Source organism: Sus scrofa, chromosome 14, assembly GCF_054392235.1.
Source record: "Sus scrofa isolate SSC_HxYL_T2T_F1_AM1 chromosome 14, Sscrofa_HxYL_maternal_Yorkshire_Landrace_v2.0, whole genome shotgun sequence".
Lineage (NCBI taxonomy): Eukaryota > Metazoa > Chordata > Mammalia > Artiodactyla > Suidae > Sus > Sus scrofa.
In genome coordinates this window covers 56502666-56526718 of record NC_139396.1, presented here as the reverse complement: position 1 = coordinate 56526718, position 24053 = coordinate 56502666, and the positions used below count along the sequence as shown (strand labels likewise).

Below are 24053 nucleotides of genomic sequence, written 5' to 3'. Positions count from 1 at the left end.
CTTTTATTTTTCTTATTTTTTATTTTTATTTTTTGTCTTTGTAGGGCCGCACCTGCAGCAGTGTATGAAATTCCCAGATTAGGGGTCAGATTGGAGCTGCAGATGCCGGCCTATGCTGCAGCCACAGCAATACTGGATCTGGGCTGCATCTGTGACCTACATCACAGCTCCGGACAACACTAGGTCCTTAACCCACTGAGCTGGGCAAGGGATTGAACCCGTATTCTCAGATACCAGTTGGGTTCATTACTGCTGTGCCACAATGGGAACTCCGGGATTGGCTGTTAAAATGAGTGGCTCTTGTGATGGCAGGTGGTCTGTGGAAGGCTGAGAATCCTAATGCCTAAGTATTAAACGGCAAAGGCATCAAGAGAAGGCTGTTTGAGCTTCAATAAGAGAAAAAGACTGAAAATGTTGGAAGGAAACAAAGCTGGAACCTGCGTTTACTCATGTAGAGGACTATTCTATCTATTCTATTCTATTCTTCCAGTCCATTCCATACCAGTCCACCATGTTAGATGTGTGTTGCATATATTAACTCATTTGATTCTATCACAATGCAATAAAGTCAAAATGATCACAGCCTATTTTAGAGTGAAGCAATGAAGGTACAGAGAGGTTAGGCAACTTATACAAAGTTGCACAGCCAGTAAGTGGAGGAGCCAGGATTTGAATGGTGACAGCCTAGGTCTCTCAGCAGTAGCACTGTGCAGAGGAAAAAAAAAAAAGCACAACCTAAACCTTGAGAATTGTGTTTTATTTGGGAACATGACTAAAAACTGTAGCCCGGGAAGGCAGCCTCTCAGATAGCTCTGAGGTACTGTTCCAAAGGGGTAAGGGAGGAGTTCCCTGGTGGCTCAGCAAGGTAAAGACCTGGCATTGTTGCTGCTGTGGCGTGGGTTCCATCCCTGGCTGGGGAACTTCTGTATGCTATGGATAGCCAAAAACAAAACAAAACAAGACAAAACAAAACAAAACAAAACAACTCAACCCCGAAGAGATAAGGGAGGAGCTGGGCTATACAGGCATTTTGGCTGAAAAACATGTAGTTGAACATCAAAAGATTACTGTCAGGGAGTTCCTGCTGTGGCACAGTGGAAACGAGTCCGACTAGTATCCATGAAGACATGGGTTTGATCCCTGGCCTTGCTCAAGCTTTGCTGTGATCCAGCTTTGCTGTGAGCTGTGATGCAGAAGCAGCTCGGATCCCAAGTTGCTGTGGCTGTGGCGTAGGCCAGCAGCTACAGCTCTGATTCCACCCCTAGCCTGGGAACTTCTATATGCCATGGGTGCAGCCCTAAAAAAAAAGCAAGCAAACAAACAAACAAAGATTACTGTTAGTCACACACACACACAAAAACAGACATCTCAAGTTAATGATTTTAGTGCTTTTCTTTGCATGGGAAGAGGCAAGAGTTTGGGCTCATTGAAATTACTCCTTGGATGGGCATTTTAGCTATCTAGGGCCAGTATCCTGTTTTTTTTTCCCATCCTGAATACCCCTCAGGGAGCACCGTAGGAGATGGATGGGATGGTTGCCTTGCTAGTGCCTGAGGTTCCCAAGTTTTAAATTAGGGAGAGCAATGGCCCCAAGTCAAAGCATTCTTGTAAAGACTGACATTTGATAACCGGTAGCCATTATTTTAATTACTGTCTGTAGGGCAGTGAGGAGCCCCTGTCTCTGGCTCCCTCTCTGATCTGCATCTCACATTTGATCTTGGACCAGAGGCTCAGGGATGGGGCAGAGAAGTCAGGAAGGGTTATGAAGGGAGGGTTTAATGTTGGAGAAATAACTTCATTATGTAAAAGGCTGAATATCTGATGGTGTGTGCTTTATGACCAGGAAATAAGATGTGAAGGTCAAGATGGCCACAGCATCTAAATGGCCATGTCCAGAAGGGCATGATAAAGCCTTAGGGCCTTCCCTTCCAGTTGATCCTTTTATCACAGCCAGTCTGCCAGGGCACTGGAGATCAGTTCCTTTTCCTCTGTCCTGTTAGTGCTTTTGAGGTCTCTTCCTTTTGGAACTGGGTCTGAAGCCAACTAGGATCTAGATTTAGGGTCTCAGAGTTGTGTGTACGGGGAAGAAAGGCTAGGGAGAAGGTGGTACCATCTCTGTGGGCCCATTTCCAGTCTGTGGATGCAGCTGTGATGGGAGCAAAGTTATTGGGGAGGAGGGTGGGCGGGATGCTGAGAAGTACCACTCCCCATCCATGCCAGGAGTCAAAACTCTTCTGACTGATGCTGGGCATGCTCTCATGCCCTTGGGGCAAGGCTTCTGTTGCCGAGAGCAAGGCCTTCTTGTCCCAAGTTGGGACAGCTCTCTGGAAGGGCAGCTTCATTCAGAATTCTCTGCAGGGTTGGCTGAAGTTTCTGTTGAGACAATACTGCGGCCCAGGCTTCCCCTCCTCTCCCCTTTTTGTCTCCCCTCCTTCCCTTCCCTTCCCAGGACTCTCCCCCAATCAGCTGCCTACCAACCCTGTCTTAGGCTGGGCTTCCTGGGGGCACCCGGCCTGTTCCAGTAGGCAAGGGTCTGAGACATTCCAAGCAAATCAAAAGACCAGTCAGTTAATTCGACTTTTTAATATTTTGATCATGATGCAAACAGGCATAAGTAGACTTTTGTTGAATTCCATCAAATTAGAAGATAAGAATTATACAGAAGAGCATGCGGCGAGCACAGCCTGGACAACCTCGCAGAGAGCATGGGGCGGGCGTCAGTCCTTCGAGGAAGGTGCTGGAGCGCGCGGGACACTTGGCGGCGATTAGCAGCATGGAGTCTCTGACAACGTGTGTGTGGTGCCAGGGGACACCCACTCGGCTCACATTCCCGGCTTCTCCGCCGCGGGCCGGAGACTTACCGGCACCTCCCGGAAAACCACTGCTGAGCCCAGGGTGGGTCTTACGATCACAACGACTACACAACGCGGAAAACGCGATGGAGGCGGGCGGGGGGCGCTGCGCCTCCGCGGGTCTTCGTCAGAATGGACGCCAAGCACACAGCATCTCCCCCAAACCGGGCTGTCCTCCTCCCGTCTCGGGAGGGAGGTGGTGAAACCACGCTTTTTCATTCCCTCTTGAAATCCTTCGGGTCTCAGTTTGGCAGCAGATGATGGAGAGAAAACCATGGGGCTGAGGAATGCTCTGCTTACTCCAGAAGCTGGACGGTGAGAATGTCCCGGGCAGCCAGCAGAGATTCTGTGACTGAACACCTGGCACCAACTGAGAACGTAGCTGGTCGTAACTTCCGGAGGTGGGAGTGGGGGTGGGGCTGCCACTGAGGTCCCGAGGGTGGAGCCTGGGGGTACGGCTCAGTACCCTGCAATGCCCAGGACAGCCCCTGCCCCTCCACAAGGACTCCCCAGCCCTAAATGCCAATAGTGCTTAGGTTGGCAAACCCTGGACTAGAGCCTCCTGGGAGCCACCTCTGGGCACTTTGATGTCCTGGAGTCATTTTCTGAAGATTATGGAGAGCTGCATCTTCAGGCAGATTTGTTCCTGCCTGCCACCTGGTTAACGGTGAGCTCTGCTGGGGACCAGACACGCAGGCCCCACAGACCCCGCTGGCTCAGAACCATTCTGGGATTCTAGGACACAACCAACTCACACACATACCAAGGCACATTTACTCCCAATCACCTCCCCTGCACATGGCTTTACAAACATTAATAGAGAACAGAGCCCAAACACCTGCTTTCCAGAGGGTCCTCACATCTCAGACACATCAGTGTTTGCGGTGGGGTGGCCATGCCACCAGGCAGGGACTGGCAGGTGGACCAAAGTTGTGGGGGGAGGCAGGGAGAAAGAGGAGAGGCTAGGCTGCCATTAACCCCTGAAGGCCAAATTCAGGTTTGTGGGGACCATCTGTGTTAAGTCCCTGGGTTGGATGGGGCACAGCTGCTCACTCTGCCTCTCAAATCCTTTTTCCTCCATCCCAGCTCTCGGCTTTTAATTCCTGAGTCAAATGGCACATTTGGATGCTGGAGACTTTAGGAGGGCTCGGAGAAGACAGGCGTATGGGAAGGTCCGATGGGAAGCCCAGACTAATACTTCTTTTCTTTGTCACCTGCAGACAGCCTCAGATTAATGTGCCAATTCAGATGGAAGGCTTTGAGGGGAAGGTGGGCACAGGGCCATGCTGGAGATCGGGGGCAGTAGTGATGGAAATATACAAGTCAACCTGGCCAGCTCAAAACAAAATCCTAAGTCTGTGCTTTTCCGAATGGCATGAATTAAAAGGGGCCGATACTATAGCAGTGAGGGGGCCCAGACCTCAGCTTGCCCATTCTGGCAGGAACCGTTGGCACCATGATCAGGGTTAAAGAATCTCACTTGTGGCAAACCTCACTTAGGGCAAAAACTGACCTCATTTCGGAAGCTCAAAGCAGGTGGCTGCTGAGAGCATGTTTGGCAAGAAAACCCTGCGTTTCAAGGCGGATGTCTACTGGCCTGGGGTCAGTTCTCTTTCTGCCCATCTAGGCAATGGCTGGACCTTGGCAGGACCCACTCTGTTGACCCGGGGAGAAGCTGGCTATCACGTTAGCTCTGAAAACTCGGCTTTAGTCTGAGCCTGTTTTTTTTTTTGTTTTTTTTTTTTTCCTCACAAGACCCCTTTCCAGACTCTTGACTTTCCCTTTGTTCTCATCCTCCACAACAGATCAGAGTTAGGTCCTGGTTGGTAATTCAACCCCTGGAATGTCTTTATCACTACATCTGCCCCTTGCCTCATTCGAGCCTTGGGTTACTGCCATAACCTATTGGGAGTTCAACAGGCCAGTCATCGGCGCTCTATGTGGCAGCCAGAACATTCTTTTCCAAGCATAACCCAAATCACCCGATTTTCCCTTTTAAAAAACATTCCTCTGGATTCCATGTTGCCTAACAAGTAGAATCCAAGTCCCTGGACAAAGTTCTGACTGCTCCCCACCCATCTCCCCAGCATACCTCCATCTTCTGCAGCCTTTCAAAGCTGTGCTCCATCTGAGGCCAGCCTCGACTTATCCTGCATGTTCCCTGTCCATGCTGTTTGCCTCACTCTTCCTACATCCTGGCAATCTTGTTCCCCTAAACCCACTGGTGGGAGCCCACCGATGGCTCATACCCCGGACCTATATGTAGATTCTGAGAATTTGGGTCTCTTCATCCCAGATCGATGAGAGGAACTATGTTTTGCTCTCTACTCTCTGTGGTGCTTTTTGCATCCTGCAGAGGCGAGACCTGATATAGATTAAGTGAAAAAAAAAAAAATTTTGAGAGCTTAGAAGGGTCCAGGTACTGTAGCTGGGCATTTTATGGGCATTATCTCATTTAGTTCACCTTGTGATCCAGGTGGATATGGAGACTCAGAAAGGTTAGGTCACCAGCTCATGGCTGACTGCTGAAACAGGGGCAGAGTCAGCATTTGGGCTGCAGTCTGTTTCTAAAATTCCATTTTGGTGCTCTGAAGCATTTCTCCCCAGAGAAAAGATACCTGGCTGTCTCACTCCATAGAAACCAAGGGAAAACCTGTATCCTCTTATGGGGTTTTAAGTACTGCTTTTTTTGCGACTCAAGGTGTAAGAATAGGATTCATAGTAGCAATAGGAGAGCATGACTGTTCCAGCTTTCCTGTTGTAGGGATGTCTCATTTCTCCTGGCCAAACCCACTTGTGCTAAATGGGAAAGAGAAATAAGACGCCTGCAACTAGGGCAACCCCCCATATGCCCAGTCAACCCTATTTTTGCTTGCCCTCTGTCACACCAACATTTGCAGGCTACTGAGACTGAACTAAAAAACCACCACAAGAGGGCAGCATTTAGCCACCCTGGATCAGAGCTGACCCCAAAATCAGGACTTCACTCCCTCTGCCTCTTGATAGGCTTTTTATCTTTATTTCTCTCTCTCTCTCTCTTTTTTTTTTTTTTTTTTTTTTTTTTTTTGTCTTTTCTATGGCCGCACCCATGGCATATGGAGGTTCCCAGGCTAGGGGTCGAATCAGAGCTGTAGCCGCCAGCCTACGCCAGGGCCATAGCAACGCGCGGGATCTGAGCCTCGTCTGCAACCTACACCACAGCTCACGGCAACACCGGATCCTTAACCCACTGAGCGAGGCCAGGGATTGAACCCGCAACCTCATGTTCCTAGTCAGGTTCGTTAACCGCTGAGCCACGACGGGAACTCCTTGATAGGCTTTTTAACGGGAGGCTTTTGGTATCAGAGATTCTGGTGAATGAGAGAAACCCATCAGACTAGCTTCCTGTCTCTCAGCCAGGAGTTATGAAGCAGCTTGTGTTGGGGGTTAAAAGGTATTTTCTTACAAAAACAAAACAATCATTCTTGGGAAGAACGATGAATCCTGGTTACGTAATCACTTAGACTTCCTGATAAAACAAGATGATGTTTTCCTTTGCTTGTCTGCTACTAGAAGGGCAGGGAGAAGTGAGAAAGTGCCTAGTATGGAGTAAGTGCTCATAAATATTTCTTTGGCGATGGAAAAGCATTCATGTGTGAAGCTTGATTTGGAGAGGGGTGCTCTAATTCTTCTAGGATGGAGGTTGGACACAGCAGTTCAGCCCCTGGGGAGTTAGTGACATCTTAGGAGGTATCTCTGAAAGGCTCAGAGGGTTGGACAGGAAGCCCTTGGGAGGACAGCTACTAGAAGCCAGAATCACGTTTGCAGGAAAGAAATGGTTTTGAACAGGCTTCCCTCCAGGTCAGAGAGGGGTGGCCGAGCATGCTGAGTGCTTGGTTTCTGTGCCACGGAAGCCCGAGCAGGAGTGAATAGGATTAAAGTCAGGCAGGGAAATCAAAACCGGCACGAAGTCGAACTCTGTGTCCCATGGATGGGACACCAGCGGGGGCTGCCAGGGAAGGTGGAAAAAGCCGAGACAGAGCTTCCCCTTTGTCTTTAAGAGTCTCTGAGGTTGTCCCTTCCTGGGGACACCTTTTTGGCACCTCGGATCTAGGGCCCTTCTGGGGAGGGACAGAGCCCTCTCCCTTTGGCAGACCCCCACACCAAGCATCAAGAAAGCAATGCCTGTGTGCTGCGTCCAAAGAAAAGGCTGCCTTTCTACAGCATAAGACGAAACAAAACCAGACGGAAGACCGGAACTGGCTGATGGCTTCCTTTCAACGCCTGGGAGGCAGTTGCTGGGGGTCAGTGGGGTTTCCCGGCTCTCTCTGGGCGCTGCTTACCATTGATTTTGAGCACTTCAGGGTAGAGAGGGACACTTCCACCCCATTTCCTCTGAGAAGATGAACTCAGCAGATTGTCCGACTGGGAGCAATTGTACCTGTCCCGATTCTTGCCAAAAGACTTTACTGCCTGTTTTTAAAATCTGCGTTGAGGATAATTTATTCGTCAAAATTCTTTTATCAGGTTAAAAACCTGGGGGAATCTCTTTTTGAAGACCGAAAGCATGGTGGCAGGTTCTCCCCGCCCCAGCTGTCGGCAGGCGCCTCGTGATGGTCTCCTTCTTCAGCCTCATCTGCTTTCACTGACTTCTGGTATTTTACTTCCAGGGCTGAAACGGCAAGCCCCATTTAGGGAAATAAAACAACAACAACAATGCCCTTCCTTGATATTGTTTCCAATCTCCACAAGTTTAAAGTTCGATCTATCCATCCTTTTCCGCTTCATAACATTACAATTACAGGAAATGAAGGACAGGTGACGTTGTCCAATGTCATCCAGTGGCAAAGATGGGAAGACACTTATTTCCAGCTCATTCCCTTGGACAACACTGTTTCCCGTCTTGTGGGTGGGACTGTCTGGGGAGGGCCAGGTCAGGTGATCCTGGCTGAGGTGGGGTGGGGCTGGGGAGCAGATGGGTTCATCTCCCAGTAAGGGCTCCGCTAACTGGTACCAGTATCTGGATGCATCTAATTCTGTGACTCCCTCTTTCACTGAATATCTTCCTCTCATCACACCCCACCTCCACGCCCTGCTCTTTTATAACCAGGTCTATTATGGGTACTAGCACAGACCCTTACTTATGGATACATGAGGCCTCAGTATGGGCTGGGGCAAATTTCTTGGCACTGAGGGTGTGCAGGCGGCATGTCTGCTCAGGCAAGAGGACAGAGGGAGACCCAGGCCCATCACACGCACATACACACATGTCCAGAACACCATCGTAAAAAAAGGACGGGGTTGGGGGGCGGGGGTTTGAACAGCGGCGGAGGAACTAGCTCAGAAAACTCTTGCATCTGGTCCCTGCAGCCTCTCCAGGGTGAACCCCAGTAGACACCCTAACACAAGCCACAGCCATGTTCCAGTGGTTTCATGCACTGGGGATGTGCCCTTGTCAGAAAGAGAGAGAGAGAGAGAGAGGGAAACAGTTTTGTAAAAGCCACTGCGGATTATAAAGGCATCGCATTGCAGCAGGAAAACTCAAGGAGAAAACCCAAAAGGGTGAGAGAGACACACTGAGAAGTGAGAACCCAGGAGCGGAGGACCAGGACACAGTGACAGGACGAGAGGCAGAGCAGGGGCCACGGGGGAAGGGGCCCAAAGGGAAGGTTCAGCAGTGTCCGAGCTTACAAAACCTGTAGCCACCCCGGCCGAGGGCGTGGGGCGGCAACCCTGCCATCCATCTGAGCAAGAGGGTCCAGTTAGGAGCTGAAAACCCTGCAGGAGGAGAAGTGGGAGGGGGTTAGTGCCACAGAAGCAAGGCTGCTCTGTTTCCTTAAAGAGACTCAGAGAAAAGCACCTATGCTCTGGGCTTGGTCTCTTTCACATCCTTGGCAGCCCCAGTGCCTTGGATAAAACTGGGCACCTAGTTGGGGCTCATTTTAAATGAATGAATGAGTGAATGATCAAACTGATAAATGGATGCTTGTTCACCCACATAACTGGCCATGACAGGGGACATTTAAAGGAGCTGTGATCTTCAAGGCGAACATGTTAGTCTGATGGACACCAAGCTATGTTTTTGAGACTACCGTGTTGGCGCAAGGGGAGAAAAATGAGGATGCGTAAGAAATGGAGCGTGCGTGCCCTAGGCTACTGAAAATGAGGCAGCTGAACTCCTACCTAATTTAGAGGGTACCAGGTGGTGGTTTCGAGGTGCTCTGTGGCAGAGAAGCGGGGGAGTGAGATTACAATCCAGGGTGACAGGTCACGCATGGCATTAATGAAAGGTTTAAAGAGCGAGACCCAATCCCAGTATTGTGGCATCTCAGACCATTTCCAGCATTTCCAGAGGACAAGTGGAATTCTCAAAATAATACCAATTGGAGTTTGTATCAGTGAGAATGCCGGCAACACTCTGTGGGGGCGGGAGGTGGTGTAAGCGCTACAGGAGCAGTGAAGAGGCATAAAAATTTTGCCATGGCAAGGGCCATCATTCAGCTGCAGGTGCCCCAGGAGACGGTGAATCCAAAGCCGGAGCTCCTACATTTGCAGGGAACTTAGAATCCACTGCAGGAGTCATAAAAACACAGACTGTGCTATGCCCTGACTCCAGAGTTTCAGATTCAGCAGGGCTGGGGTGGCCTAGGAACCTGCATTTCTAACACTGCTTCTAATTCTAATCAGGCGGTGCTGAGGCTGCTGGTCTGGGGACCCCACATGGTCAACAAAGTCAGACATCCCTGTCCATTTGCCCGCCCCTCCCCGTGGGGTGGAGCCTGCTTACTCATCTGTGTCTTTTTTGCTCTCCTCAATGAAGGCAATGGATTCAGATCTAAGGCGGTTGGTCACTTCATACGTGCGCAGGGTGACTCCGAAAATATCTTCATGGTACCGGTTGTCATCCTAGGGGACAGAAACAACCAAGAAACAGACCTCAAATGCCAGCCGAGGGCAAAGAGAAGGGCAGACATACTGCCATCCTGGAATGGACTATCCCTAAAGAAGACAGTTCCTTGAAAAACGAGGTGTAAACCAGCTCCCCCTTCCCCCTGGAGATCTCTTTGGTCTCCAAGACTCTGTTTCATCAAGACCCTCTGCCCTGTGGGGCATGGGGCCTCTTTAGCGCCCTTGGCTGAGAACACTTATATTCCCATCGGGAAACAGAGCTGCTGCTTTGTCAATTCTGAGGACAGGAGAGGTGAGGGGGTCCAATGGAAGCCTCTCCATTTCCCCCTTTCCTCTCCCCTCCTTGTTCTTGCAAGTTCGGATCTGGGCATGGCTGGGTTTAGTGTGAGATATCATCACCTGTAGAGACCAGCAGTGATGCGAAAAAAGAAAAGGCGCCCACTAAGCACTCAGGGAATGCCATGGTTGCCAAAGTGGAGGCTTCTTCACACACATATGTTTATCTGAAGTTGAGCATCTTAGCTCAGGTTTGCCCAGACACAAACAAAAAAGAGAACCCAAGAAACAGCACAAGTGGAGTTCCATGGTGGCTCAGCAGGTTAAGGATCTGGAGTTGTCACTGCTATGGCTCTGTTACTGCAGTGTCACAGGTTCAATCCCTGGCCTGGGAACCTCTGTATGCCATGGGCATTGGCCAAAAAAGAAAGAAAGAAAGAAAGAAAGAAAGAAAGAAAAAGAAAGGAAAGAAAGAAAGAGCAAGCACAAGTGATGATGGACTTGCAGCATCTAAGAGTTTCTGGAGCCACTGGAGCTTCTTTGGCAGAACTGAAGGATGGCCATTAGGAAGATTCCAGAGGGTTGTGTCTTTGAGGACTAAAAAAGGGAAGAGGCACCTCCCTGCTGAGGAGTTTCAGGGGTTGGGAAACACTTGTTCAGCAGAATTAAGTTCCCGCATCCTTGGTCCCAAAGGCTTGGAGGAAGGTTGCCTATCTGCAGAGTGGATTCATTTTAAATTGAGTTGGGTTTTCAGTCTTATTCTGCAGAGTTCTGCAGGATGTATGAAAGTATGTTCCAAGGCTCATTCCAAATTGAGTGATTTGCCTCGGAGCTCTGGCATTTCTATCAGAAGGTTTGTATTGTTTCGTTTTAACTGAGTAGGGTTCAGTATCAGAATTATTACAAGGGCTTCTTCTGCAAAGACGTTTGATTGCTACTCATTTAGGGAAGCAGGGAGAAGACTGGGAATCACCTCTAGAGCTTTGTGGAGGCCTGCACTCAGTGTATTGTATTCAGGGCAGTCGGCCACAGTCAGGACTTTGCTTACTGGGCTACAAGCCTTTGTGCCAATTCGTAAAAGGCAACCCTCTTTTGGGGGTGAACACAGTTCTAGTCCATGGTGCACTGCTCTGGAAGCCAAGCTTGGGGTGGCTTTCATCCCTCTTTTGCCAATCTTGGACAAACCTTTTTTATGCAGTGCCCAACCTGCCCAACTGCACAGGGCAGTGCTGCTGCTTGGTTCGGGGGTGGGGCAGGAAGATTTGTGTTAGCATGATTTGTGCCAAGTCACCCAGTGGTCCGTCCACTTGTTATTTTCACATATCACAGCTCTCCACCATATTTAATACTTGTTTGCCCAGTCATCCTTCCTTCTCTCTCAGCTATGGTTTGGAACCTCCTGTATCCTCTATCCTCATGGGAAAGTGGGAGCAGGGATGTCATTACAGCTCCTCTGATTTTTGTGACAGGTAAGATAAGGAAGAGAAGACAGGAAGCTGGATGCTGGAAGAGGGATCCCATGAACCAGCCTGTCACTCACCCTCAGCCTGCTGATGAACACGCCAGCGTCCTCTACGGAGAGTTTCCCCTGCTGGGTCATGATGCGCTGGATGGCTTTGAGGACATCGGCGGCCATGGTGACGTCCCCACAGACGTAAATGTGGCCCCCTTGCTCCTTCAGGGCTCGGTACACAGCCTCGGCCAGCTGCTCCTGCAGGATGTCCTGCACGTACTTCTACGGGGAGCAGGAGGACCAGTGAGAAGGGGTGGGCTGCAGGACAATCCCGTGTCACTCAATCCCCCCACCTCCACCCCAGCGGAGCCTGACACAGGGGCTTGTGTGCAGATCCATATTCTGCAATGATGCAGGTAACTGGGAAGGGTGAGGCAGGAAACAACAGAAAGCTGATCTGAGCTGTGATGAGCTGCTCCCCACTCTGGTGCTCACGTGTGTTGAGGACCCTCTAGGGTTCCCTGCGGGTGTAAAAGGGGGATGTCGTCTACCTGCTCTCCTCCCCAGTGGCCAGTGGTCGCCCATGGGAGTTAACACCGTCCACGCCTAGGGGTGGGATGGTGCTGCAGGCGTCCTATAGATGCCGGAGAATCTCCAGGACAGACAGCAAGTGATGGGGGCCAGGGTGGGGCTGCCAGCTTACACCTGGGCAAAGCCAGCTGCTGCAGGAATTGCTGGAATAAAACGTGGGCTAAAAGAATGTCAGGTGGGCACAAAGCGGTGTCCAATACAGCCTCCAGGGAATTTGGTTTGTCCGGAAAACTTCCCCCAGGCGAGCCTGTCATTCAGCTGGTAGTCCTGGCATGCCATACCTGCTACTAAAACACGGATGAACTTCCATGCCAGTCCTCAAGTAGCTGCTGCCCAGACCTCTGAGTGCCCCCTCCCCAACTGTCCTGGCTCCTTCCCTGGGATGCCCCTGGGGGTTCAGTTGAGAAACCCTCCTTCCCCATAGGATCCAATAAGTGCTCTAATCCCATGGCCTGTGTCCATTCTGACTTGTAGTGCCTCTTATGGGATGTTTATTTATTTTTTAAATCTTTTTAGGGCCACACCTGCAGCTTATGGAAGTTCCTGGGCTAGGGGTCAAATCAGAGTTGCAGCTGCCAAACTACACCACAGCCCAGTAACACGGGATCTGAGCCTTGTCTGTGACCTACCACAGCTCACAGCAACGCTGGATCCTTAATTCACTGAGTGAGGCCTGGGATCAAACCCGTGTCCTCATGGACACTAGTTGGGTTCATTACTGCTGAGCCACGATGGGAACGCCTAATTTTTTTTTTTTTTTTTAATGGCTGCACCTGTAGCATATGGAAATTCCTGGGCCAGGGATCAAATCTGAGCTACAGTTGCGGCAACAGTGAATCCTTTAACCCACTGCGAGGGACTGGGAATCGAACCCTTGCCTCTGCAGAGAACTGAGACACTGCAGTCGGATTCTTAACCCACTGTGCCACAGTGGGAACTCCTGTGTAAATCTTTAAATTCATATTTTAACACCTTTTTATTGTGATAAAATACACATAAAATATCTGTGTGCTTTCAAGTGCTCAGTACCATGCCAAGGCATTGAGTACACTCACAATGTTGTGAAACCGTCCCCACTATCTAGTTCCAGAGCCTTTCTATCACCTCCAAAGGGACCCTGTACCCCTCAGGAGTCCCTCCCCTTTCCCCTGTTCCCACAGCCTCTGACAACTACAAATCAGCTTTCGGTCTCTACAGAGTTGGCTATTATAGCCACATAAGTGGCATCATAGAATATGGGCAGTTAAATCTTTTTTGTGGTCCTTGTTAAAAACTTTTTTGATATTAAAGTATAGTTGATTTACAATGTTGTGCCAATTTCTGCTGTATAGAAAAATGACCCAGTGATATATATATATACACACACTGTTTTTCTCATCTTATCCCCCATCATGTTCCCTCCCAAGAGACTGGACACGGTCCCCTGTGCTGTACAGCAGGATCTCATTGCTTATCTGTTCTAAATGTCACAGTTTGCCTCTACTAACCCCAGACTCCCCGTCCATCCCACTCCCTCCCCCCTGGCACCACAAGTCTATTCTCTATGTCTGTGAATCTGTTTCTGTTCAGGCTGTTAAATATTTGAAGTCAAACATTTATGAGTGCAGGTATGTGTTGGGCCAGAGTCGGGGGACTGTGAACAGGCTGGGGGTTACCTTTGGTTTGTCTGGCTCCCGGGAGTAGGCTGTGTACAGTTCTCGGAAGACCCCCTTGCTCTTGGCCTGCAGGGTCTCCTCCTTGTAGATGTGGTCTATCTTGGACTGCCGGCACCCGAAAACCAGGACCATGGGGCAGGGACTCATTCCTGGGGACCAGGAAGATCTCATGTCACTGTCAGCTCTGAGGCCCGATTGGGGGAGTGGCTGGTGGCACCAAGGGTGCAAGGAACCTCAGCATGTACCCCATGGGTGAGGTTCGTGGACACAGGGACAGGCAGGATAGATACTCACACATGCGTGTGCGTGCATACACACACATAAGCATGCACACACACAGACCTCTCTCCTCTGGGTCTCCATCTTTCCTTCTGCTCTTCCAGCTACCTAGCAGCCCCACCACTGGGTGGCGCTAAAACCTCAGACTCTGAAGCTAGACCACCTGGGTTCAAATCCCAGCTAGGAGTGATGCTGAGTAATTTAATATAACTTGCCATGTCTCTGTGTCCCCATGTACAAAGTGGAAATAATAACAGCATCTAGCCTCACAGGGTTATCGTAGGAAATAAATGTAAAACATGAGAACCATGTCTGCTACCTCGTGACTACAGTTGTCCCTCGGGATCCATGGGGGCCAGTTCCAGGACCCACTCTGGATACCTGAACCCACTGATGCTCAAGTCCCATAGTTGGCCCCCTGTATCTGAGGTACAAAATCTGCAAATTCTAAACCATCCTCAGATGGTCTAGTGCTGTAGGTGTGTATTTAATGAAAAAGTTTTCACAAAAGTGGACCCACACAGTTCAAACCCATTTCATTTAAGGGTCAACTGTACTTTATAAATGTTAGTTATTGCACTAGAATGACAGTTCCACTAAGGCAAGGTGTTTTGTTTTTAAGTTGGTTCTCTTTCTTGTTCACTGCTATACCTCTAATGCCTACCACAGTGTTTGGCATTTATGAGATGCTCAATAAATCCCTGTTTAATGTATGTCAAAATTCTGGGTTTCTTTCTTTCTTTCTTTCTTTTTTTTTTTGGGCTGCACCTGCATATGGAAGTTCCCAGGCTAGGGGTTGAATCAGAGCCACAGCCACAGCCACAGCAATGCTGGATACGAGCCGTGTCTGTGACCTACACCACAGCTCATGGCAATGCCGGATCCTTAACTCACTGCGTGAAGCCAGGGATCCAACATGCATCCTCATGGATCCTAGTTGGGTTCGTTAACCTTCTAGGACTGCTTACATTTTGTTTATTTGTTTGTTTGTTTTTAGGGCCGCACCCATGGCACATGGAGGTTCCCAGGCTAGGCACTGAATTGGAGCTGTAGCCGCCGGCTTACATCGGAGCCACAGCAGCGCCAGATCTGAGCTGCATCTTCGACCTACACCATAGCTCATGGCAACACTGGATCCCTAACCCACTGAGCCAGGCCAGGGATCAAACCCACAACCTCATGGTTCCTAGTCATATGTGTTTCCGCTGAGCCACGACGGGAACTCCAAGGGCTGCTCACGTTTTAAGATGGGGTATTATCTTAACTGTCAAAGAAATGACTTCTGGGGATGGATTTTCAGGCCCTGGAGCAAGCTGTGTTGATGGTATGTTTGGGCAGGTCCTTTGAATTACACCATGAACTTCACCCATGGGTCTGGTCACAACTGTGCTCCCCCGTTCCTCCCCAGGCAGTGATGCAAAGGAGAGAGACCATCATCATCACACCTCCAGGCTGCTGGGACACAGGCGGGCCCCCAGGTCCAGGGAATGGAAACCTCATGGCTGCTGGACCATGGACTTACCTTTGTGTTGGATATCGAATTGCCGTTGCTGCCAGAAGCTTCGGAAAGGGGCAATGCCAGTGCCTGGGCCAACCAGGATACAGGGCACTTGGGGATTTCGGGGCAGGTGGAAGCTGGGTGCTCTGGGCAAGAAAGAGAGAGTCAGAAAGCTTGTTGAGCGCAAACTTGAGCAAGAACTGTTGGGTCTTAGGTAAACCAGATGGCTGTCTTGGGTAGACCTACAATGGCACTTCGAGCTCTTCAGCTGGGGTCAGGTGGACCTGATCAGGGTGGGCGCTCCCTTAAATTTGGGGAATTTCTAAAACAGGCGGTCCTCACGGTGTGACGGCCTCTCCATGTCCCAATTATCCCCATTGCTGAGCTAAGCCACAAAGGGCAGCGGGATTGATTTAACTCAGGGTTTCCCTACCTCAGCCCTACTGACTCTGGGGCTGCAGCCTCTCTGTGCATCGCAGGATACTGGGTAGCACCCAGGCCTCTAGTCTATCCAATGCCAGGAGCACCCTCCAGCTGTGGCAACCAAAAATTTCTCCAGACACTGCCAAGTGTTCCCTGAGGGGCCACCCTCCATTGAGAACTACTGAATTAACCATCCATGAGATCGTCTTAAATTAGGGAGTTGCAAACTTCAGGGTACAAAAGACCCTCTGGGGATGTTTAAAGGGGGTGTAGATTCTTGGGCAATGCAATAAGTCTAGGTAGGCTCATTTTTGCAGCACCCCAGGGGATTCTGATGCTGATGGTGTGATGCTGATGCTGATGGTGTGATGGTTCTACCCTTGACAGCAGAGGAAAATGGCCGGCCCTGTTCACTTCCCACCTGAGGTAGGGTCATTTTTAGTTGACAAAGCGGGTACCTACACTGGGCCTAAGCTCAGACATAGTCCTTATTTTCATACTTTTTAGAATTTATAGTTTTTATTTGATTGATTGATTGTGGTAGGAACATTTGATGTGAAATCTATCCTCTTAATACATTTTTTTTTTTATGACCACACCCAAGGCATGTGGAAGTTCCGGGGCCAGGGACTGAATCCGAGCCACAGCTGCCAAACTATGCCACAGCTGTGGCAATGCTGGATCCTTTAACCCACTGCACTGGGCCAGGGATTGAACTTGTGCCTCTCCAGAGACGTGAGCCACTGTAGTTGGATTCTTAGCCCACTGTGCTATGGTGGAAACTCCCTTCTTACATTTGTAAGTGTACAATACAGTACTATTAGCTCTAGGCAGAAATGTCCTTTAAAACTGAGTTTGGAAGGAAAAGCTATGATTAATGGGGAGGGAGCTAAATTTTCCTGGTTTTTAAGAATCTGGAAACGGATGGGGTGGCCAGCAGACTTTGGATAGAAATTGCACTAATCTGTAAATCCCACGGAGGGTGAAACTGCATTTGTCTGGTTGTCTGCTGTAGCCCCATCTAGCTCAGGACAGACACTTGATACATATCTGTTGCATTGACCTGAATTTGACTAGGACTTGCTTAGCTTCTGCTATGTTGCTCTGCCCTGTGGTCCTGTTTCCTTAAAAGCATGGAGTGATGCTGAATGTTGAGCTCAATCCCAGGAGACTTGGCCACCTCTCTAGCTCCCTTCAGGTTGGTCTATCCACTCCATTTCGGGACATCAGGATGCAGATCTGGGATGGTCACTTCTTCCTCCTTGTTTGCCACTCACCCTCTCACGAAACAGGGCACCACCTCGTCAGCCTGGATCCGGTTGAGCCAGGAGGAGCACACGCCATGGTGAATTGGTCCTTCTCCATCTAACAGAACAACCAAGGTGGTCTGGTTTGCCTCCTATCCCTTCAGTTCTCCCGTGCCTCACCTCCCCACTCCTCCAGGGCAGAAGGCTCACAGCCCCCAGGGCAAGTTTCCACCTTGGAGTCTCTTGTCTGGATCCCTTCCTCTGAAGGGGAAGGGGAAGTGGTAAAGCTGGGGTGGTCTCGTGGCTATGAAACTGGTGGGTAGGCGTGGCTCAGATCCAAACCCTGCCCACTAAAAGGGCCTCAGCCAGTGTGCTCTTGGGGGCCTGCCAGGGCCCTGGTCTCAGCGGTCTCCCAGGCACTGTGCACTGAATTGCTTTATAAGGAGGGAAAACCCGGGAGCAGGGGTCAGGTTATCTGACTGATTTACAACCAGCTGGACATCCCGCAGCAGAGCGCCCCCCCCCCGCCCCCGCCCTAGGAGGGGAGGCGGGTGCCTTGTTCTGGCTGCTGCCTTGGGGGCATGAGGAGAGGAAGGGAGGGAAAGGGGGGGTGTCTCAGGGTTTTGGAATAGAGACCTCCAGGTGCACACTGCATTTCCTTCCTAATTCTGCACAGAGCCGGCTTTGCCCAAGGGGACAGTGGACTGCTCTGTTTCTTTTCCTGGTCTTGGGGGTGGGTCTCCTCCCAGGGATTTGGACTTGGTGGAGGGAGATGTACAGAGGCCACTGGAGGTGGGGTGCAGACCTGGGGGCTCCCCTGGCGCCCCTGCCCACCTCGGGTGCGGTAGGAGACAACGGCCACAGTCAGGTGCACCTCGTCGGGGTACATGTCCGGGGAGGAGCTGATGGAATAGTAGCGGGGCTGGAGCAGGGACAGCTGGGTCAGGAGCAGGGTAGAGGGCATCTGGATGGATGGGAACTCCTCCAGCACCTCCACAATGGTGGGGTTCTTGCCCCATTTCCATTCCTCGTACTCCTGCAGACCCTGTGCCAAGGAGACGGACAGAGAAGAACTTGCAGCCAGCTCCAGGAACAAACTTCCAAGGACAGCTTGAGGAGGTCCAGGGAAATTAAAAAATAATGATAGTTAAAACAAATAAAAATTAATAACTAATAATAGCCAACTCTTAGATAGGAATTCTGTGCCAGCTTTTCACTTTTGCCAGGACCTTATGAAATAAGTCTGATTGTCATCCCCGTTGTATCAATGGGGAAACCGAGGGACATAGAGGTGCCCTGGCTACAAGGTGGCAAACTGCAGCCTGCAAACCAAATCAGGCTCACTGCCTGCTCATGTGGCCTGGGAGCCGAGGGTCGTTTTCACATGTTTATTTATTTATTTATTTTTTTGTCTTTTTGTCTTTTCTAGGGCCGCTCCCATGGCACGTGGAGGTTCCCAGGCTAGGGGTCCAATTGGAGCTGCAGTCACTGGCCTATGCCAGAGCCAGAGCAACGCGGGATCCAAGCCACGTCTGTGACCTACACCACAGCTCATGGCAACACCGGATCCTTAACCCACTGAGTGAGGCCAGGGCTCGGACCCGCAACTTCATGGTTCCTAGTCAGATTCGTTAACCACTGAGCCACAAAGGAAACTCTGTTTTCACATGTTTAGATGGTTGGGGGGAGAGGAATCTAAAGAACCATAAAATTTCATGACATAAGACTATGATACCCAATTCTAATTTCAGTGTTAAGTTCAACAAAAGTTTGATTGGAACCAGTGATGCCCACTCATTTACGAAGTATCCATTTGTGATGTTACAATGGCAGCGTTGAATGGTTGCAAGAAAGACAAAGAGACCATGAGTCTCAAAGATGTACAACCTCGCCCCTCACAGAAAGAGTCTGCTTACTGCTGTTGTAGGTGGTCTGGCCCCAGAACCTGTGCTCCTGAGCGTGACACTCTCCTGCCATTTGTGAAGTTCAAGAGAGATGCACTGTGAAGGGAGTCCGACTTGCAGGCCTGTGACTTGTGGGTCTGCAAGGCTGGAGATGTGTCCTTGGTCACATTCAGGATGGTAAATGGCGATCCGGAAGGAACAGGTTGGGGTTGAAGGACCACATTCAGGGATGTGTTGACACCAAAGCCCAGTGGGTATCAGGGACCCAAGGAACTCTTTGGGGCTCTCGAGTTATTTGCCCTACATCTTAGAAGCTGCCTGTAGCTTATAGAAGTTTCTTTTTCTTTTTTTTTTTTTTTGTCTTTTTAGGGCCGTACCTGTGGCACATGGAAGTTCCCAGGCTAGGGGTTGAATTGGAGCTGCAGCTGCCAGCTTACAGCACAGCCATGGCAACACCAGAACCAAGCCATGTCTGTGACCTATGCTGCAGCTTGCAGCAACACGGAATCCTTAACCACTGAGCAGGGCCAGGGATCAAACCTGCATCCTCATGGATACTAGTCAGGTTCTTAACCTGCTGAGCCACAAAGGGAACTCTGACGGTTCCGATTTTGAGGAGGGGTAAAGCCTATTACAAGTGCATCGTATAACAAAGCTTTCCCCACATTCCTAAAGACCATGCTTGCTCTATTGATAGGGTATGGCATTCTTGAGGACGTGCCATCCAGAGCCCCAGCCCATCCATCTGAAATTGACATCCATATGATCCCAGAGGTTTTCCATCAAACTTTCTTTGCTCTCCTTCACTTAGGGTCAGGCCTGCTTTGAGGTCTGAGGGTTCTTTCAGCCTTAATCTGACTCTATTACTGTTTTCTCTCACACATATATTTCCCCTAATAAAAATCCTTGCTCCTTTAATGGAGTTTGCATTTTGGGGACAAAATGGATTAAATTTATATCAAATTCTACTTTAAATAATCCCATGCAAATAGCGTAAACTCTGTTTCCTCTTCATATTGGCTCTCTTTCGTTAATTTAAATGTTTAAGTCAAAGTCATGCATGTACGGAGTTTAAAAAGTTAATTAAGGAGTTCCCATTGTGGCTCAGTGTTAATAAACCTGACTAATATCCACAAGGACATGGGTTTGATCCCTGGCCTTGCTCAGTGGGTTAAGGATCTGGTGTTGCTGTGGCTGTGATGAAAGCTGGCAGCTACAGCTCCGATTTGATCCCCTACCCTGGTAATTTCCATATGCCATGGGTATGGCCCTAAAAAGACAAAACAAAAACCAAAAACCAAAAAACAACCAATTCTGCAAAACTTACAATGAAAATAATGCTCTTCAATCTGTTTCCAACTCCCCAGAGGTAATCACATACAATTCTTTAAGTGTTTTTTTTTTTTCTTTTTTTTTTTCCTGGTGTTTGTCTTCATATTTCTAAATAAGAGGCATTCCTCAGACTGGGAGAAGTCTGAGTGGTTTTCCAGCTAGGACTTTTTTTTGGGGGGTGCCTATGGAGTTCCGGGCCAGAAATCAGGTCCAAGCCACACTTGCAACCTAAGACACTGGGTCCTTAACCCACTATGCTGGGCTAGAGATCAAAACATGTCCCAGTGTTCCCAAGACACTGCCTATCCCATTTCACTACTGCAGGAACTCCCCAGCTAGGGCAGCTTGGTTTCTAAACAAGGGCAATAGAAGCTGTGCTTTTTGGTTTGCTTTACCATCAGAGGCCCCCGTATCTTGAAGTCATACCTCTAGCTCCTTAGCACTGAAAAAGGCTGATTTTTACCAACAGAGCACTGTGGGATTCTCTGAATTTCTTTTTCTTTGAAGCATGAGCTTGGATGGAACTAATGGAGGCTCAGGAGTTCCAAGGGAAGGAGGAAGTAGAACAGTAATTTCTACTGCAGCCAGAGAACCCTGAGATTCAATGGAGTCGCTCTCTCATTCTGCTAGGCTTTAGTTAGAAGAAGGGGCGATGGCAGGGACTAGCCCAAACAGACTGGCCAATTATGGTCACTTTCTGCAAGCTAGAATATGGCAGGCCCCGCTCACGACTGCCATCTGGTGGACCACTGTTGGAATAACCACACAACTCTGCGGAGGAAAGGGTGAAAGGCGCCCATTGAGGTGGTACCAGGCCAGAGACCCACCTTGCTAAGGACGAGCAGACGCTGCTTCTCTTTCTCACTGGTGGCCAGGGAGGCAAACTGCTGCAGCTGCAGTGGCGTTGGAGGCGTGGTGATGTCCAGGTAGTACTTGAAGGCCTGGAAGATGGTGCAGGGTGGGATGCGATGCTCGTCTGTCCAGTTACTGATAACTCCTGTGAAGGTGCAGTGGAGGTGAGAGATGGGTTGGTGGGGGACGGGGGGTGGAGAGTCTGGGCTCTGAGGGCTTGGGTCCAAGACAAGGAGGCCAGACCTGCTCATGGGGTGGAGGACAGGGCCTGGAGAGCTGGAATGCCCCAGAACCAAGCAACCTCTCCATCTCCCTCTACACCCAGGGTCCTGGGAATTGTGTGACCATCTCATATGCAGGGAGCATGTCCAAAATCTATTGAGCAAACTGGTACAAAAAATCAAGCATAAACACATATTAAAATAGCACGAGACAGCCTCTTGACATTCTGTACAGTGAGCCACCAACTGAGCGTAAGCTATGTGTTTATTTTGTCTCTCGTGGTGTCTCTCCTTACTCCTCTGAGTGGGATTCTAGAGTTTAAAACTATATACATACCTGACACTTACATACCCCTTTCTATAGGCCATCTACTATTCTTAGAGCTTTATATTATTAACTCATTTAATCCTCACCACATCCTAGGTGGTGGGTGCTACTATTTTCATCTTGCAGTTGAGAAGAATGGAAGCACAGAGAGGGTAAGGAATTTGCTCAAGGTCACACAGCTCAGATTCATAAAGTCAAGCAGTATTGCTCCAGACCACGTTTTAACGACTATACAAATTGCCTTGGTGCACTTTGATCCAATCAGCCCCCCACACAAACCTCTACTTCTCTATCTTGGGTTCAAGATAAAGGTACTGTTCCAACATGGAGGAGGAACTGGCCTGTTTGGCTCTATTAGGAAAAGGTGGTACCCTCCTAAGGGATTTTAAGTAGGGCTTTGAAAAATACTGTTTTCATATTCCACCCTGACTTTATGTCCTAGCTCCTATGTAAAGGGGATGTGTCATGGGCTACCATGTACGGTCACTGCAGTTGCTCCTGCCTGAGTCCTGAGCTCACCTGTGGCTATGGAGATGAAGCACGGAGATCCATTTGCCTTTGCGAGTTCTTTAATAGGAATGTCAGGGGTAGTCAATGGAACAGGTGGGGACCTGATCTAATGAGATCAGAAATGTGGTTCAATGCCACTGGGCCGCTGAGCTTCAGACAGTGCCTTTTGGCTCTAAGAGAGGCAGGTTTTTGCTGCTATTTATTCAGAGGCAGTGAGGCCAGTTGAGGAAGGAAGTAAGCTGAATAGCTCTGCTAAGATCAGTGTCTAGCTGATGAAAGAAGTGGAGTCCTTTTCCCTTAAGGATGAACCATCAATGTCCTGGCGTCACCGACATCTGCTCAGCCAGTTGGACCAAGGTTGTTCAGCCATGAGAAAGGGGATACCTTCAGTCTAATAAGCTAGGAGGCGACAGAGACCCACTCTCCTACCTGGACTGGTGATTGGGAAGAATGGGTCTCCTCTTCCCCAGATGCTTGCTGCCTCTGGGACTCCCTGGAGAAGGGAAGGGCCCTTGGGAATGGTCGGGAGGGGTACCCAGCCCAGCCATAGTTACCCAAAGCCGTGTTCCGTTCCTCCAGCAGCTCCACCTTCACTAGCTGGTTGAGAGGGGGTGCGTCCTCCAGCCGCTCGATCAGGGCATTCACGAGGTCCTCATGGTTGCCAGGGAAGACGCCCAGGTGGTCCCCAGGCTGGTACTGAAGCTCCTGATTCCCATTGGTGTGAAGACGCACGAAGATAGTTGATCGGCTGGAGGGAAGGGTGGGGGACAATGGGAGGAGGGCCACCAGCTTCTGCCTCCTTTCTTTGCTCCTTGGCCTGTCCTTGTGGCTACAACTCCCCTCCTTCCATTCTCTTTGGGGCGCGGGCCCCCATCATTCCACACCACCGCTTTTGGCAAGGTCAGCCCTGAGCTCCTCATTGTAAATCCAAGCACCAGCTCCCAGTGCTCCTTTGCGGTCATGAAAGCAGCCCTGGATGCAGCTGCTCGCTTCCTCCTTCTTAGTGCCCTTCTCCTGAGCACCCAGGCTCTCAGACCTTCTCTCTGGCTGCTCCTCCTTGGTCTCCTCTGCAATTCCTTCTCATATCCCCTAACTCTGGACATTGGAGCACCCAAGGGGTCAGTCCCCAAATCTCATTGCTTTTCTGTCTTCCTATCCCTGCTTTTCTGTTCTCCACAGCACTTACCATCCTCTGACCTCCAGCAGAGTTTATTTCATTATAACTGCTTGTGGTCTGTCCCCCCTGCCTGCTCCCCACCCTCCTCCGCTGCCAGGACAATGTAAACTCTAGAGGGCAAGGAATTTGTCTGTTTTGTCTGCTGTGCTATTCTGGCACACAAGACAGTGCACAGAACATAGTAGGGACTCAGGAAATATACATTCTTTTTAGGGCCACGCCAGGGGCATATGGAAGTTCCCAGGCTAGGAGTCGAATTGGAGCTGCAGCTGCCAGCCTATGCCACAGCCACAGCCACACTGCATCCAAGTAGCATCTGCGACCTATACTGCAGCTGTGGCAGCACTGGATCCTTAACCTGCTTAGTGAGCCCAAATTCTCACAGACACTGTTTGGGGTTCTTATCCTGCTGAGCCACAACAGGAACTCCAAGAAATATTTGTTGACTGAAGTAACCTCAGTCTCCCAGGATCAACCAGCTGCTGGAATAGGCTCTGGGTACCAACTGGAGATCTGCCAGGAACCACTAGCCAGGGGAACCACAGGCAGAGATTGATGTCCTCATTC

At 49.9% G+C, this 24053-nt stretch overlaps 1 protein-coding gene across 15 annotated transcripts in view; it reads right to left on the bottom strand.

Annotated features, from left to right (window-relative positions):
• NOS1 (nitric oxide synthase 1) overlaps nt 1–24053 on the bottom strand; it is a 188654-nt gene continuing 164601 nt past the window's right edge. For 14 of the 15 annotated variants that reach the window (XM_021072695.2, XM_084994184.1, XM_084994188.1 and 11 more), the window contains 9 exons: nt 22864–23057; nt 21226–21395; nt 17997–18207; nt 17193–17280; nt 15517–15638; nt 13716–13864; nt 11557–11751; nt 9619–9737; nt 7308–8609 (listed from right to left, as the gene is read on the bottom strand). In XM_021072695.2, the coding sequence (XP_020928354.2) occupies nt 8594–8609; nt 9619–9737; nt 11557–11751; nt 13716–13864; nt 15517–15638; nt 17193–17280; nt 17997–18207; nt 21226–21395; nt 22864–23057 (1264 nt within the window). In that variant the 3' untranslated portion in view covers nt 7308–8593. Of the gene's footprint in view, nt 1184–7307; nt 8610–8863; nt 9738–11556; nt 11752–13715; nt 13865–15516; nt 15639–17192; nt 17281–17996; nt 18208–21225; nt 21396–22863; nt 23058–24053 lie in introns of those variants that run through there. The other variant, XR_014826157.1, reaches the window with a different exon arrangement.